This window comes from Poromitra crassiceps, assembly GCF_964638095.1.
Source record: "Poromitra crassiceps genome assembly, chromosome: 1".
Taxonomy (NCBI): domain Eukaryota; kingdom Metazoa; phylum Chordata; class Actinopteri; order Beryciformes; family Melamphaidae; genus Poromitra; species Poromitra crassiceps.
In genome coordinates, this window is record NC_139623.1 from 74,871,694 (window position 1) to 74,890,333 (window position 18,640).

General features: G+C 43.1%; 2 protein-coding genes across 2 annotated transcripts; one reads left to right on the top strand and one right to left on the bottom strand.

Annotated features, from left to right (window-relative positions):
• Window positions 1-625: 625 nt before the first annotated feature.
• Window positions 626-3,395, top strand: LOC310794790 (nicotinamide N-methyltransferase; the record flags this gene model as incomplete). Its single annotated transcript, XM_083656829.1, has 3 exons — window positions 626-797; window positions 1,887-2,094; window positions 2,972-3,395. The coding sequence occupies 3 exons, from the start codon at window positions 626-628 to the stop codon at window positions 3,393-3,395; spliced, it is 804 nt and encodes a 267-aa protein (XP_083512955.1).
• A 3,011-nt stretch (window positions 3,396-6,406) lies between these two features.
• ufm1 (ubiquitin-fold modifier 1) lies at window positions 6,407-17,544 on the bottom strand. The gene is made up of 6 exons (XM_083647316.1): window positions 17,486-17,544; window positions 17,326-17,382; window positions 16,496-16,553; window positions 11,533-11,572; window positions 11,382-11,414; window positions 6,407-6,900 (listed from the first exon to the last, which is right to left on the bottom strand). Coding segments are annotated over exons 1-6 (264 nt in total). The 5' UTR covers window positions 17,488-17,544; the 3' UTR covers window positions 6,407-6,826.
• Window positions 17,545-18,640: the final 1,096 nt, after the last annotated feature.

An 18,640-nucleotide genomic window follows, 5' to 3' on the forward strand; every position in this document is an offset into this window, starting at 1 on the left:
CCTCTGGCCACAGTGACCTGGTTCACTGACCTCAGTGATCTGGTTCACTGACCTCTGGCCACAGTGACCTGGTTCACTGACCTCTGGCCACAGTGACCTGGTTCACTGACCTCTGGCCACAGTGACCTGGTTCACTGACCTCTGGCCACAGTGACCTGGTTCACTGACCTCTGGCCACAGTGATCTGGTTCACTGACCTCTGGCCACAGTGATCTGGTTCACTGACCTCTGGCCACAGTTGGTCTTATCTGTGCAGAAGCTCCCCAGATCTAATTTTAGATTGGTTGATTTTTAACGGGAGGCCTTGAACATGTCATTTATAAAACAGCGGGTGCACAAAGGAATGGGGAAAAGGAGACAGAGGATTCTGTGGGAAAACCTGTTATTTTATATGAAGGGGGTCTTAATTGCTCTCCCCACACACACACACACACACACACACACACACACACACACACACACACACACACACACACACACACACACACACACACACACACACACACACACACACACACACACACACACACACACACACACACAGATTCACGCATGATCAGTTGATAATCTGTCATCCCTCTGTCAGCAGCCTGTCCCCTGTTTCCTTGCATGCACAGAGACCAGTATGGGAGACTCCACAGCATTTAGCGCCTCAGACCAGGACCTGTACCACACCAAGTTTGATTCCAAGACCTATCTAGGCTACTGTTACCAGTTCTCAGACACACCGGGCCAGAAAGACAACAGCCGCTTTGTGACTTTTGTGCTGTGTCAGCTGAGCCAGACCTTCTCGTCAGGTACAAACTCTTCTATCTTCTCATCATCAAGTTCAGGGTTGGAGCCATTCAGGAATTGAACTGAAAATGCACGATCACTGCCAAATTCAACTCTTTCCAACACGAATGGGAATGTCACAGCTCTAAGGAAACATAACGAGTTGAATTGGAATAAGAAACAAAATGGAAACAAATTAATTCCAATAAATTCCACTTCAAAGAGAGGTTGTCTTAAAAATCAAACATTATGAATCAAATAAAAGGCAGTTCAACAAATCAAACACATTCAATTGTATACATCGTGTGCATCATCGTGTGCATCAAATACCACCTGAAAGGAACCTTCATTTTATGATATCAGTCATGATAAATACATACCACTGTGTAATCTCGGGTGTGGTAAGAACACAAATTAATGGAATTTCACAGAATTTCATTGAATTAAATTCAACTTCCTGAAATTCCAATTCCAACATTCAGGTAAGGAATTGGAATTGAGATGAGCTGGAATGAGCCCAGTCATGAATTGAACCCAACCTTGATCAAGTTGTGTGAACCAGAAGCCATTAGCGTTTAGTTTAAAGACCTGCAAGGAATGACAAGAAGTCAAGTTGAACCAGACTTTTTAATATTTTTTTCCATTTCATTTATTTGTTTATTTGAATAGGGACAGGTACACGTACATATAGTGTTCACAACATAAAGTGTCAATAAACCTATGATGTGTTGTACCAAAGCATGTATAGCCCAGGGCTAGTTTGCAATGCCAGTCCCTAGATGTAACCAAACATTCCTGTCAAATAAAAATAACAATACACAAAAATACAGCAAAATACAATGAAAAGACACATAGCAAAGATCAGATACTAAAAGTTAAATTCAGGTCAAATGTCAATGTAGTAACAATTCAAATATCACAGTTAAGACAGTTATATAATATAGAGACACCTCAACTTCCAGTCACTTTCTGTATCTGTTTTTCGCACACTGCCAGACCCCTTATTGGAGACTGGTCAGCCTAGTCTGGAGCTAAAAGCGTAGCATCTAACAACTGTTAGTCATGTTTCTTTTCTGTACTTTTTCTTTTTTAACACATCTCTCTGGATTCAGGCAAGTACAAGGGCAAGAGGCTAATGGAGGTGGGGACGGGCCCTACGGTCCACACTCTGATCAGTGCCTGCGAGCACTTTGAGGACATCACGGTGTCTGATTATGTGGACAACAACAGAAGAGAGCTAGAGAAATGGCTGCGAGCTGAGGAGGGCTGCTTCGACTGGAACGCTCACTTTCAGTTCATCTGTGACCTGGAGGGGAAAAGGTAACAAGACATGCTCTCATCATAATGCTGTGTATACTGCAAAATAACACCCAAGTCATTTAGTCTCACATTCAGCCTTCAGATCTTGTTTTTCTTAAACCAAGAGAAATATTCTGCTAATTAGGTGAGCACTCCACTTGTTTCCAATGCAGTTTTCAAGAAGACAATTACACTCTACAAAATTCTTCGATTTGCAGTGAATTATGTAACCCCATTAGCCCCGTTTTTTTCCACTAATTTTAAGAAAATTGCTATTTTAGGACTCAATTAACTTAACTCTTTTTTTACTTGGATTTGCAGTGCAATTCAGTATCAACTCAAATGTATTTTTGACTTCCCATTGCCTTCCTAATTAATCTCAGGGTATTTTATGTTATGTTGTTATGAATTTGTAAATCTGCACATAGAGTGCTGCTGCACTATGTGCAACACACATTCCCTCTTCTTTTCTCTCTTGCTTGAGGGACAGTTTCTTCCCGCAAGCCACGAGACTCCTTATTAACATACACAAATAAACTCCCATGCAATAGCAGTACTATAGCTGCTACCATTACGTATGTCTAATGTTTAATTGTATGTTTAATTAGGTCTATGCTATTTGCACCTGTGCAAACAGAATGTTAATTATGTTTAAAGTATGTCCATGCCATTTGCACCTATGTGCAGTGAATATGTAACTGTCTTTGGCTTGTCTTATTGCTTTACTGCCTTATTGCTTGTTGCTTCTCTTGTTTTCCTGCACCTATATGCCCTGTTATTTTGCACTATGTTGTAACGGAGTCTACAGCACAAGAATTTCACACGTGATACTTGTACTACGGAGTGACAATAAAAATCTTGAATCTTGAATCTGTTTTGTCTCCATGTTCTTCTGTAGGACCCCAGCAGTGGTCACAGAGACTCTCCGGCAGAGGATCAAACAGGTGTTAAAATGCGACATCACCCTGGAGAACCCGTTCCACCCACTGACGGTAGAGCCAGCAGACTGCGTCATCTCGTCCCTCTGCCTGGAGGCTGCCTGTAGGGACCGGGAAGCCTACAGGCGTTCTCTGGGAGCCATGGTGCGCTTGCTGAGGCCCGGAGGCCTCCTGGTGCTGATTGGAGATCTTAATGAGACGTTCTATACAGTGGGGGATCACAAGTTTCCCTGTGTGAGCCTGAGCCAGGACTTCATTGAGCAGACACTGTGCGAGCTGGGCTTGTCCGTGCAGCAGTTCGTCCTGCAGCAGGCTCAGGATAGAGAGCTCAACATCAAATGTGATTATGAAGCATCTTTCTTTCTTGTCGCTCATAAAACTTGAACTGCGCTGTTCGTTTCTGTTTACGCGTGAAATTTTTATTTCATGCCAAAAGAGGGCACAAATCAGAGAATGTTGCGATGAAATTAGTTGATTTCTCTACTGTGGGTTTTTATTTTATTGAATCCAAGGAACCCAATAATGAAATTTCTTCATTTTACACTGCACTGCAGTGGTTCTAACCTGGGGGAGATAATTTTGGAGGGTTGAGAGATGATTTGTGGGATAGAAAAAAAACATTTAGACTATTCAAACTCATGATCATGTCCATTTCTTCAGATTTGTTTCTAATTTTGCCTTTTTTAAGTGAAAAGGGGACATCATCCATTTACGGTAGCTTAACTCTGGATGCTTGTGATGGAGTTGCAAGTAGATGTCACTTCATTTTAGATTGAGAACCACTGGAATAGTTACCCTTGTCTCTAAAATATGATCCCCATCCCCCTACTTGGGCCAATATAATACAGTAAACAACGTTTTTCTAAACCCTCTGGTGAATGTGTGCAGCAACCACTTTGATTCCAATGAATTAGAACCCCCATTTGTGATGGCACCCCTGCTCCACCTTCCCATCCTAATGGCTGATGAGCGATGGTGGTGGGCTTTCCCCATGCATTCAGTATGCATGTCATTATTCTCTTCTTTTCTTTTTCTTTACCAAGTCTGCATGTCACTAACTAGTAGGGGTGGGAATCACCAGATGCCCACGATACGATACTAAAACGATACTTGAGTCACGATACGATAGTATTGCGATATTGCCGATATATTGAATATTGCAATATTTCGATATATTGTCTAACTCCTTCTCCTACCTTTTCCTTGACCTCACCGGAAGTAAAACATGCAGTGTTTTTTTGTTTCGTTTTGTTTTTGCCCCACATGTAGGCTACATTATTAAGCTTCTCTGGACTCAATACGCCACTGCAGGCGCGGACTGCAACATCGGGCACTTCGGGCAGATGCCCGGTGGCCTGGCATGGCATGGCCTGCAAAATATATATATATATATTTTTTATATCGATACTTGGCGTCCAAATATCGATACAATATCGTCAGGCAAAATATCGCGATACTATGGTGTATCGATTCCCCCCCCCCCCACCCCTACTAACTAGTGGATCAGGCCTTCTCAGGAGATCATGCATAATAACATAATCCACATATATCACTTAGAGAAAAAGAAAAAGCCCAGATTGGTTATCTGCTGCATGGCCTCGCCTGCCCTATTGGCGCGCGTGTGTGTGTGTGTTGTACTGTTGTTGCTCACTAAATCTTATTGCATCAGCGATGTCACAATGCCTCCTTGTGTGTGTATGTGTGTGCCCCATTATATCACTGATGACATCATCTGTGTGTGTGTGTGTGTGTGTGTGCCCCCCTATGACCTATGACATCACTGATCAGTCTTGTCACAATACCTACTTGTGTGTGTGTAATCCATGCCTTTTTGAAACGTAACACTACCAGTAGAGATCTCACCGAGAGAAAAGGCACAGGACGAAGGACAGCAATCAAACACTTTGAATGAGTTATTTCCCAGATGAAAACCAGTGTCACAGCTGCTGCATCTGAACTTGACCTATAACCTCTAAACCAGTGTCACAGCTGCTGCATCTGAACTTGACCTAACCTCTAAACCAGTGTCACAGCTGCTGCATCTGAACTTGACCTAACCTCTAAACCAGTGTCACAGCTGTTGCATCTGAACATGACCTAACCTCTAAACCAGTGTCACAGCTGTTGCATCTGAACTTGACCTAACCTCTAAACCAGTGTCACAGCTGCTGCATCTGAACTTGACCTATAACCTCTAAACCAGTGTCACAGCTGCTGCATCTGAACTTGACCTATAACCTCTGGGGTATTATGAGTCATTCTGCGGCCACTGACAAGATGTGATGCTGGCCAAAAATTATGATTATTTATTATTGAAAAAAGAAGTTTGAATCTACACATTTTAGATGCCTGTCGTGTTTCCTCCCCTCCCACACCTGGGTGCTAGTCAGCTGCTACTTGATGTATAGCAGTTTATAAAATATAAATGACATCTTTACCTTTTTATTATATTTGTGTGAAGTTGATGAATTGCTTGGGAATGGGATACAAAGACGGGATGTACTGTATTCGGTTGAATAAATATGAACATTCAACTGTAACCTGATAGAGGGCAGCAGAGATCCATGTCTGCATGCTGCTCACTGCCAGACAGTGATTCCCAACCAGAGAGGGTACATGGAAAGATTGGAGACTACAATTTATTTCCAAAATGATGGTTCAAACCCCCTGTTCTGTGACTTCAGGTTGCTTCCATCTGGTCGCAGATTTACTACGCCAAGATGCAGAACAAACTGGTTCAAAAATGTATTTGTCCCTGCTGCTATTGGCCTTTTAAACATGTAATTATGTTTATTTGTTTTTCCTTCTTCTTGTGTTTAATCTGTTTGTGTGTCAATTTTTTTTGTGTGTACTGCTGGCTGTGCAACAAATTGCCCCTCGGGGATAATAAAGTTGACTCAACTCAACTCAACCGTCCAGTTTTCAGATCCGTTTTCTTTGCAGCACACAGAACACGCATGAGTGACGGGGGAACTATTGGCAATGCAAAATACTGTAGCTCAAGGAGTAGCCTACATGAGGCAAAAAAGGTTAGGAACCACTGGTCTAAGGCCTCACAATCACATTTCGTTACAAGCAAAACATCTACCATTTTCACACACATGTAAAAGCATTTGAAATGAAAGCAGGTCTATGAGAAAGGTCCTCTGGCTACAGAAGGTGCAGTTCCAGTATCTGATGGATGTCTAGTTATCTTCTGTCTGATCAGGAATACTGGTCATCTCACATGAACAGAACTTACCTGCATATCTACAGCCTCTTTTATATATATATATATATACCTACATACTGTATATATATATACATATATACATACAGTTTATATAACATCAATGCTCATTAAAAGCATGTTGCATATACAACAGTTTGAATAATATATATTCACAATGCTAATAAAAACACGAGTGAGCAGCAAAATAGTCATATTTCGTTGTTAGCCATAATGATGAACTGTTTATTGTTACAACTAAAAAGATACAAAAGCTATAACTGTTAACTTAATGTTTTTAGTATTGGTCAAAGTCTCTCCTGGGGAGCAGCGTCTGCCTTTGTGTGTATGTCAATTGATGTCACTCCAATGTTTTGATGCAGTGAAGCTTACAGGAGGAAAAAGCTGTATGTTGCATGTCATCAGTTTACTCTTCCATAATGTGAGTCGCCGTTGGTTGTGGGCCAGAAAATAAATACAACGCACGTGTATTTAAAAAAATAAATACAATCACCACCTCTGCTGAGGTGGTGATTCCTGCATGGGTCTCAAGTGTTCTATGATTCTGCTGGGTGAGTCATGGTGCTGTCAAGGAGGAAAAGCCGCATCAGTGTCCTTGTCCTCCCACTCTGTCTCTGGGAATGATGCGCAGCTCTGAGCCATGCTTTAGAAACACATTCCCTGCAACACAGGACACAACAGAGCAAAGATCACAGTTTTTAATACAGGACACAACAGAGCAAAGATCACAGTTTTTAATACAGGACACAACAGAGCAAAGATCACAGTTTTTAATACAGGACACAACAGAGCAAAGATCACAGTTTTTAAATACAGGACACAACAGAGCAAAGATCACCGCAGTCTGAAACAACCACTGGCCTATACCACAAAGCTATCCACTCCGCCCAGCAAACCAGTCCCCATGTCACCTAACAGGCTAATGCAACGCTACATCCTCGCTTTCACAGTATAGACTTGACCGACAAGAGACCGCATGGCTGACTCAATAACACATTAAACCACATACTGTAACACACCCAGTCAAATTCCACTCCTTAGAAAACATGCTAACTAGCCCCAGCTCACAAATCTTTCCTGCAAGTCCCTAAACCTGCCTTAGCTTATCCAAACACTTTGCTCCCAAGCTAACCTGCTAACTTGCCTTTTTCCTGCAAGCCTCTATCCTGACTTAGCTTTAGCCAAAACCAAAACAACCCCTTTGTTTGCTCCTAAACTAATCTGATACTTGCAGCTATACATTCACACGAGAGTTGTCTGATTAGTTCCTTGACATAGCAGCTAGCCTGTGTCGGGCTCTCGGCCCGCCTCATTGTCGAGTCGTGGGGGGGCAGCCCGGGCTGAACCATCGGTTCCCCTCTTCGCAGGTCCCCGCGGGCCTCAGGGAATCCCAGGGGTTGTTTTGTCGGGTTGTTCCCAACGTACAGAAGACCGTCGAAAACGATCCACGGACAAACAGCGACATACATACACAGAGGAAACATCTACTGGAGTTCGGTTCAATGTCAAAACAGTCAATATCGGTAGTTCATGGTTTTGAGTCCACAATATCTCCTCAGAGTCCAACATTTAATCCTGATGCCGCATGGGCAAGTTAGTCCACATTAACAAACATTTCCCCATGCATTCCTCACAGAGCTTGTATTATTATGTTTTTCTCTTGAGGTGAGATCTTTATATAAACCCGTAGTGGGTTTCTATCTCACCTGCACATGTTTTTTTCTCCAATGTTGTAAACATTTTTTATTTTGTTCTGTTTTCCTTTAATGTGCAAATAAACATAAACATAAACATAAACAAGCTTCCGCCGCAGCCTCCCATTGTCTCTAACACAGCCGAGCTTGCTAGAGAAAGTGGCTCCTGGCTCACTCGGTAGGCCCGCCCTCTAGCCAGGCCAGCCAATCAAAATTAGCCCAAAACACATGACACCAACGGTGCGGGAAGCACGGTGCGGTGGGTGCTGCAGCACCCCCTGGTGGCAAGAGATGGACTTTTTGAAATGGTTGAATTTGCCTCGAGTAACTGTGTTTCTGTAATGGTTTCTGTGCACGAGTCTGTGCAGTGTAGTGGATATCTTCTCTATAGACGATATTTGCTCAACGCAGTGGTTCTTGGGTAAAAAATAGGATCCAGCTGTGTCCCAATTCAGTGACCACGGCCTCCGTCGGCTGCGGTCTACAGAGGTCTGTCCTCCACGGACTAGTCAGGGGAGTGTGCAGCCTGGAACGAGCGAGCATGCACTCCGGGAAATGCTGAAGTTTTCTTTACTTTTAGCCTCACGTTGAAACTAGTGTTTACATAGCTGTGTTTACTTTGTTCACGGAGTCGGAGACACGCTTTGTGAAGAGAAAGAGATACGAGATGACAAGACTGAGGAAAAAAGAAAGAGGAGATGGGAGGAATAGCAGGTAAGCTCCCTGATTCCTGAAGGTAAATTGAGTAATGCTGCAGAGAAGAGGAGAAGATACTGAATAATGACATCACAACAGTATAATGCTAATGTTCATTTAAAATTAAATATTCCTCTAAATATGGCTAAAAGTCCAAAAAACGTCAAATTTTCTTCGCCGCTGCCCTTTCGGGCAGCACCGTGAGTCCCTTCATTGCAGCACCCCTTACTCAAAAGTACTTCCAGCACGGCTGCATGACACGCCAATCCTCAGTTCATTCACACAACATGGCAGCCATGACTGACAGTTAAACTAACCAATGACTGCTCATGACTGACGTGAATGGATCCAACCACAACATACAGTAGCATTTAATTACATACCTGTAATTTTTGGATTAAATTACATATTTATATGAGTGACAGGTCAGAAATGCAACTACAGTATACTGTATACTATGTCATGTACATGCCATTGTACAGAAGTCAGAGCTTGTAAAGCAGATTTTCAAAACGTTCCTCCCATGGGAGCATGATGTCCCCGCACCCCCTGGCCTTTCTTTGAAAGGTTATTTGATGCTTTATCAGACACAGTGAAGAGAGACAAATGATATAAGACACAGAGAGTAACCTGCACTGAAGGTCCCGGGGCGGTGGTTAGGTGGTTTTCACGCCCTGCCCATCTCATTCTGTGCACACTGCTGATCTGCAATATTTTGCCAAACTTTCCGTTCTGGCTTTGTTAGTGCCGATATAAATTATTTGCCCTTTTTTCCCTTTCCTTATTTTCGACAGAATATTTGATGACTATAGAGACACTGCGTAACGCGTCATCATTCAGAAACCACGCCCAAGACGGGGGAAAACGGAAACCCCCCCCTCCAATCCTGGCGTTCTCCTATGTCACGTGCATGGTTGCGTGTTGCACAAAAATATCGTATATACGGAAGATGAACACTCCAACTAACTTCTTGACAGCTAGATCCACATTTTTCTTCTCGCCAATTCTCAATGGCTTCCTTGTTTTCCTCAGGAGTACAAAAAAACTTTAACTGGCGATTTTTTACATTTGTTGTTTGCTCAGCTTTTAGGTATGTTTAATTCAAGGAAAATGACGCTGGTGTGTGGAAATGAATGGAGCTTTTCCCCCGTGATGGGCGTGGCCTATTTGATGCAGTGTCTCTATCTGTAGCTCTGTGGCGGTGAACTTCATAGCTCTCTCTGTTAGTCTCTGTCTTTTCTCTTTTGTGAATTGATGTGATCCATGCTTCACATGTCGGGTCTGTATTTTAAGTCTGGTGTAAAACAGGTTTTTGCTATGATAGCCTGAATGATTTTTCAAAGCAGGCTTGAGTTCACCTGATGTTAAACTGGAAGTTTCCCAGATTGATTTGTTGTTAACTCAAGTCAGGCTTTTTGCATTTAGCCAGAGTGTTTCAGTCTCCCAGGACTCAGCAGCACTGGGGCCAATATCAGTTTCATCTATTAAACTCAATCGAAATCTAACATATATTATGATGTATATTATGCTTTATTCAAAGTTTAATGCTTAGATAAAAGCACCTTGACAAGCCTTTAAAATAGGTTGACAATACAACCTTGGGGTTGCTGGTTACACTTCCAAGTACCTCCAATCAAATGAAATAGTGGCATCCAGAGTGCATCATCATGATCTCTTGGGTCTCTCTGTGGCATGATTTCAAATCGCACATAGGTTACGCTAAAACCACGCCCTGTGCCCGCCTACGCAGCAGTCAAGTGCCGGGATTGGCCAGGCGCTCATGCTCATGTTGGGCTCCGTTACAGGGACACCATTCCTGTGAGAAGCAACAACACCAAGCGAGGCTGAAATGAGGATATTGAAAGAGAAAATCCCACATCGCACCAAAGCATACAATGTACCGCGGTTATTTGACTTTCTGACCACCCGCCTCAGAGTTTATTATGAGGCCAGAATAACAGATGCTGCCCTTGGCCATTGGGAAGGCTAACCCTTTACTTTTCAACTTTTTATCTATGATTTTATGTTATTGCATGTTTTTGTAGATTGTTGGGACTTCACTGGCCTGGAACAAACGGCTGGACTGGGGGTAATGAATAGCTGTGCCAAAAAAAGAAGAAGCTAGGCCTATGTGCTGTAGCCTATTGTATTTTTAATTTTATATTTTTTATATTTTTCATTTGCAAGTTAAACTGTCAGCTGAGCTCTGTTATTGAAGCTTTGGCTAAAGCCCTGAATTTTACAATGATGTTTTGAAATAAATATGTTTAAAAATCGATTGTGTGTTAAAAGCTTGTGTTACGTTTTCATTAGCGTTAATATATTACAGTAATTTATTTTCAATGTCCACTATCAAGAGCAATTTGGTTAATAAAATCGCTGGGCTGTGTGCAGTGTTTGTGGTGTGTGGGAAATGTGTTAAAAGCTTGTGTGTTATGTTTTCATTAGCGTTAATCCACTATGGAAGGTATGTGACCATAATTCATTTCAATGTCCGCTCTCAAGAGCAATTCAGTTGGTTCATGAAATCGCTGGGCTGCGTGCCGTGTAGTGTTTGTGGTGTGGGAGATTCGAGCTGTCAAAAAAAGACAAAAGACTTGCTCCTGGCCAATCCCGGCGCTTGACTGCTGCGTAGGCGGGCACAGGGCGTGGTTTTAGCGTAACCTATGTGGGATTCGAAATAACGCCTCTCTGTGGCACTGAGAAAGGACTGTAGCTTATCAAAGGCATCAGAATGGCACCAAAACTCACCTGCTGTCTGTGCAGGGTTGATTCCTATTCCGTCTGCATGCAGGCAACCAAGAAAGAAGAAGAACAAAAATGTAAACCAGGGAGACTGTCGTGCAAAGGAGTGGCACAGAAAATAAATGCATCAATAAATACATATTTTTCCCCAACTCACCATTTGTTATGATGGCACTGGTTGCTGCTGGCACTTTGAACTGTTGAGAGAGAGACAGAGAGAGAGAGAGAGACAGAGAGAGAGAGAGAGAGAGAGAGAGAGACAGACGAGAGAGAGAGAGCACATTCAAACCCTTATGAATAAAAACTGAATAGACATTTGACATTTCAGGATTTTCAGCCAGACAAAAATGATTTTGGAAAACAATATTCAGTTGCAACACCGCTTCCCGACCCTGAGGCTTCTTGTTTTAACCTTTATTTATACAAGGGGAGTCTCACTGAGTGAGAGCAATAGAGACAGTCGGCATGTCTGGGAACGCCCACAATAGACGCTGGTTAGCTGGCTCAGCCTGGCTGGGGGCGTGGTCAGGGTGGGGTAAAAAACCGCATTCTATCCATTCAGCAAAGTTAGAATTTAGCTGATAGCCCAGCCCAGGCAGACACGATCGGGGATTTAACCACCGCAGTAAACACACATCTGAGCAGATGATGATTTCTTTTGGTGAGTCAGCCCATTGAGATATATTGGCGGTTTTACCCCACTCGCGCGCCAGCCGTTTAACATGTTGTGGGCGTTCCCAGACATGCGGACTGTCTCTATGCTCTCTTTTTCAGGAGCGCCCTGTTCACATCCACACACACACATTCACACCTGGAAGCTGACCAGTACAACCACAGTCTGATCTGCTGGCAACTGATCAGCTCCACTGGAGCGGTTGGGGCTAAGGGCCTTGCTCAAGGGCACCTCAGTAGCGGTAATGAGGGAGGGGCAAGCGTAGCCCCGTTATGACTCTTTCCATGTAGAATATGCTACCCTACAAGAGTCCCGTATGCATACATAGACTTACCTGCGACTCTCACTCCCATAAATGCCTCTTTTTATCCGAATTCGGTGCTGGTGACATTCTTTTTTACTGTGCTTTCAACCAGAGTGGCGCTGTTGAGCGCTGTGACGGCTGGGAGCTCTAACCCGGAAAAAATAATATCACCACCAGTACAGATTAGGATAAAAAGAGGTATTTATGAGCAGCGTCAAGCTTTCAAACCCCTCAGTCGAGAAGCAATGAACCCTTCTGCTCTAGTAGGTGGCTTTGAAATGTTTCTGTGACACTTGAGCCACTTCTTAACATGCAGTGGAATCCGTATTATAACCTGCACCTAGCCGGTTGGCCTGCTTGTTAAACAACAATTAGCCGGCCTACGCGCACTCCCGCGACTCCGTATCTTATCTACCTCGACCACCGGTATAAGATCCGCTTCCACGCAAGCGCTGGTCATGTTAAACAGTGGAACGATATGATCCGCATATGTCCGTAGTGGGCGGGTGTGGCTCTTCGTGACTCACGTTCGCTAGTTTATTAATTAATGAATCGTTCGGGCAATCGCTTATATCAACGAGCAAACTCACGGTTTCCTCAAGTGTTGCAAAAACGGCTTGAATTGTTAAGTGGGGGCTAGAATGACCGTGCTTTCCGAGGTGAGGGCTGGCTTGACTGCAGTTGCAGGCAGCCAGGTCCAGTGCATCAGGAGGGACGCTGCTGCGTTGCTTGCTTGCTCCCATGTCAGAAAAACAAAGCCTAACGTTTGTGGGAGATTCAAGTTGTCGCACTTATTACTTTTAGCTAACGCTACGTTGTTTTTTCATCAAGGCAATGTCCAGAAGATATGGGTTCATGAGTTTCTGCAAATGCAGATAGATAGGCTACAGTAGGAGCATGCATGCATGTTGTCTGTTTCAATAACGAAAGCGTCCTTTACCGAGAACGACGTGCCGACCAATTAAATATTCTTGCTGCGAAATCGGCCTCTTAATGACAACACTGGAATAAATAAGATTGACTACGACTATAGAGGCTATAAAGAATGGACTATAGAGAAATAAATGGATTCAAAATGTTTATTTAGGAAACATAGGCTATCAAACTTTTGTGGGGAGAAATACATTTAAAACTAGTCAGATATGACTAGTTGCCACTTGTAAAATAAATCACCCACAGTGATTGACGACGGTGCGACCACTATTACTATACAAAGTTATATACACTACTATACAAAAAACGGCTCATATCCAGTTGTTTCTTAACAAAGACCCCTCATGTTTAGAAAGGCAAAACCTGAAAATATCCTGCTCTCTCTAGCTGGACATGATCCGGAGTTCATGTTTAAAAGGCACTTTGTAAATACGTGCGTGTCGCTGATTTAGACAGCTTGGGAGCGAGAGTCGCAGGCAAGTCTATGGCCCCTATCGTTGCATCGGCGTAGTTTCTAGGCCGAGCGCCTGGCGCAGCGCTGATCAGTGGGCGTGGACCAGCGCACTTGATATCTTGGTGCTGGCGCTCCACTCAGCCTAACGCATTACAACCACGCCTTTTAAGCGTAAAATTATGCACCGTCAGTTCATTGGATAAGTGCAATAAACGAATCGCACGCTTGCCTTTTTAGCTCCAATTCCAGTGGTCCAGCAAAACCAGACAAAACCCAAGCGCTCTTCCCCCCCCCCCCCCTCCCTTCATCCAGTCTGTCTGTCTCCATTATAGGCTATTATTCCATATTATTATGCTTCTCAAACCAATCTAACTGCAGTTTAAATACTGCAAGCATGTAAATACCCTACACTATAGCAAGATCAAAGTGAAAAGAATGTTCTAAATGCATCAGCTAGAAAAATATAGCCTATTAGATTGGTGAAAGTTTGTCCAGAAAGATATCATTTTCTCTCGCCTGCTGCAGGAAGGATGATGCACATAAATATACCCTACATTATGTAAAGTCATTGCATAAATGTGTTTTTATTGTAAAACTAAATGTGAAGTAGGGCCAAGTTATTGGAGCGGACATCACAGTATAGCACATGACAGTAGAAGCGCGTTCCGAAGCGCGTTCCGCTGACACTTATCTAAATCACGTTAAATCTACAAGAGATATATATAGGCCCAGGAGGACATATATGTTTCACTTAGGGTGGTGTTTTAATTTCGATGTTTTATTTGGTCCAATATTGAAATGTTCTACAATTGCAGGCTGTGTTACCATTACACATTATTTTAGATCGACCTTTTATATCTATTTCGCCTCATTTGGTTGCTATTTAGTAGCGAAATGGAGTACCCAATTGCATGCTGGGACATTCACAGGCAGTGAACTTACAACTGCTATTTCCTATAGGACGTGTGTTGTGTCTGTCTGAGCGAGGGAGTCAGAGAGAGACAGTCGTATTGTGCCTGTCAGACTGAGGAGAGAGGGAGAGAGTGACACAGAGAAGGGTGACAGAGGAGAGAGCCAGAGGGGAGCGCTCCGTGCAACTGGCGCACTGAATAGGCCTGGTTTTCAAAAGCGCAAAGCGCTAAATTTACGCCAGGTGGGAAGATATCAGTACCCCGAGATTTAAGGCCGACACGCCCACTCTGGCCCATTCTGGGACTGCGCCACGCCCATTCGGCCTAAAGCGCATTTGGCAGCGTAAAGCCATATTGATATCTTCCCGAAACAGGCGCAAGGCACATTTTTTTGCGTTTAAGGCCCGTTTTAGCGCCGAAGGCCTGTGGGAGAATAGGGCCCATCGTATGCATACGGGACTCTTGTAGGGTAGCATAGTCTACACAACAAGAGTCATAACGGGGCTAGGGCAAGCGCTGCCTTTTCACTTTCCCCACCCAGATTTATCCTGCCAGTCATGCGGATTGAACAGACAACCTTCCAGTCACAAGCTCGCTTCTCTAACTTCTAGGGGGGGACGCACGCACACGCACACACACACACACACACACACACACACATACACACACACACACACAGACACAGACACAGACACACACACACACACATACACACACACACACACACAGACACACACGTCGTAAGGGGTTCCAGAGGTCCTTGAAGGGTTGCCGTCCGCTACGGTACCCTGGGCCGGAGGCCGCCTACCAAACTAGATGATCAGGCTGCATAGTAGCGGCCTGATCTAGTAGTTATTGTATATTTAAGCAATATATCACGAGAGCAAGTGTGTTGTGGTGAATATATCCCGCTGATAAACTGTTATCCCACGAGGCCGCAGGCCGAGTGGGATATATTGGATATATTCCACAACACACGCTGCTCGAGTGCTATATTGCTTTTATAAAACGGTTTCCAAGTATGATAATATAATAATAATAATAATACTATAAGTCCGACTCCGACTGGCATGTCATTCTGATAGAGTCAGTTGAAACACTACTGTAAGGCGGGACCGCAAGAACATGCGGGTGATTTGATTGGATCGTTCTGGAGACTGAAGTTGACATTGGCCAATCCTGGCGCTTGCTGAGTAGCTGAGATTTTTCTGGAAACCCCGACAGGCAGCTCGAGCCGCAGCGCTGCATTCTCAGCGCTTGTTGAGAAGCTGAATGCTCTCTGCAAAGCTGACACCAACTAACGTTACGGGGTTAAATGCGGAGTTAAATGCGGGGTTAACAGCCTTTCTTTTGCAAAGAAGACATTAGCCCGCATCTATTCTTGTACAAAACATCATTTTCTGCGAAGTATTAGTAAAGTTATAAGCGAAGATCGATTCACAAGGATCTGACAGCTGTCTCCGCCATTTTTTTTCTACGTTGTCATTTGAGGTAAGCCTTATTATTAGTCTCTTAGTAAGAGAGTTGCCATGGCAACCAATAACCCATGGCCATGGGTTATTGAACTCGGTTACTGGAATTATACAATGGCTGTGAACCAATCAGATTGCTTGATTTGAGAGAGCCGTTTTATAATTATATATATATAGTTGTTGTACAGTTTAGCACAGAAATGTGGCTAATGATCGGCAACTTGCGAAGAAGAACAGCGGTCACAGTGAGTTGTAAGCCAGAAAGTTGATGCATGTGACACGGAAAAGACGTGCATGAGCCCGCAGCGCCATGTCTCACACACTGTTAGCTGACTGTGTCTTGGTGGCTGAAGGCAAACGGCAAAGGACCCACCTCCTCAGCTGCAAACTTCAACACGGCTGTGAACGGTGTGCCATCTGGGACACTGAGTCTGCAACACAAATTCAATTGGATTTTAAAGACATTTAAAAGTCAACCTTTCCTCTTCCTCCACTCTTTACTCTTTCCTTTTCATGGCAGGGTAGGTAAGAGTGCTGGAGGATCTGGGTTCAAGCCTCCCTGTCGACAAGCATCTACTGACCTGTTCTGACCTCCATGGAGAGTAAACAAAAATAGATCATTTCCCCTCCCCACACGGGTCAATATAGCGTTGCGATTTATTATCATTGTTTTTATTCTCTCCATGCTGAGGCCCCGGCCGGCTGCAGGCCTTTGTCTATCCTAGTTAGTGAAGCAATTAATTAGCAGTGAGTATCCATAATCAACGGCCCTGGGTGATTGGATGAACCATCTGTCTATCACAGGCTCGCTTCTCGCTGTCGTCACACCTATCCTAGCTATAATACAAAATTAATCAAAGAAAAAAGCGTGACATGTAGTGTCTAAACGTAAATTAGCAGTCACTATTGGTGTAACATTATTCAGTATCAGCATGATGTGAATAATAACGTTACAACAGATGTTTTTATGACTGCATGCCAAGCATCTGTCACTGTCAGTGTCAAGCATATAGCTTTAAGCTCAGGTTTACACTACTACAGCGTCAACACCCCCAACATCTGCTCAACTTAAACACTGAATTGTAAAAGAGCTATCAAACCCAATTAGTGGTTAACATTAACGTTACGTTCATGATCCAAAAAGCAAAGTGTAGCGTTAACGTTAGATGTGACTGGTGTTGTTGAGCTGTCAAGTGTACTCACACTTTGTATGGCAGCCGGGGGTCCGACGTGAGCGTGATTTTAAACGTTACTTTAGACCTAAAGCGGGGGGGTGAAAACAGCGTTATTGGTATCTCGGTGTTGGCTAAAGCATAGAATATGTCTGCGGAGGAAAATGGATCAAAAGAAGGCAGAAACTCACATTTTTTGGGTGAGGCGATTTTGTTTTCACGCTGTTTAAAGAGACCCCGGAAGTCCGAAGGACCCATACATACACGTCATCCATTCAGCTCGGGTTTTTGTGGCATTTCTGTATATTTTCAACGTTTTGAGGGATATTTTCTGAAGTATTTCGAATGGGGAAAAAATCTGTGTAATAAAGTTGTCCTTTGAATAGAATTTAAGGGTAAAATGTGTGCTAACTCTAAAGAGGCTTTCATTCCAGACTACTATCGTTACCGTAAAGGACGCATGTACGCGCAATGTTATTTGATTTCTTGGGCGCATGAGATATTATATTTACTGTCAATGGATATAATTTACAAATGTGTAATGTGATTACATTTCATTTCTCATGACAATTGCATTCCAGATTATGTTAGGCTACATAAACAAAAATTATGAGAGGGATGTGAAAATCAGCTCCATTTCCCTAATGTAAACTCATTTCAAAAGAGCAACAACTGATGACATGTTTATTATCATCACTTTAAATATATTACAGTACATAGCACAACTATAACTATTCACCTGTGGACTGATAATGTAAGAAACAGAAAACAGCTGGTGTTTGAATTTTTATTGATCAATAACTTCTCATAAAGAGGTAATCAGTAATTAAAGCAGATCTCATTTTAGCATTCCAGTGGCTATGTATTTATTTCCATGATTACAAAGATCTACAAAGATTATTGCTATTTATTATTTCTCCATACTATCCAGTCACAATTTGTTGTATCAAGAAAATTACAGTCATTCATGTCAACAGAGCATAAGCTTGAATTACTTTGACTTTTGCCCAGCACATGCACTGTTACAGTTCAAATGTACAACAGTGTACCGGTATCTGAACATTGCAAGGCATTTGGAAAAACTGGAAAAGGGTGCCCTCTATAGGGCAAAACAGTACATACAACACATATTATGCACACACTGTGTGCCACACACATGCATGTAAAAAACACAAGGGCTGCACAATCCCCCTCCTCTCCCCCCAAAAAAAAATATTAGGTGTGTTTCAGACAGATTTATAAAAACAATGTAAGAGTCATACACCAAAGTAAAAGTTAAATCATGATTGAAAGTTGGAACCCCTCATTAATGTTTTGCTTGCACCTGTGTTTTCCCTAACCTGACT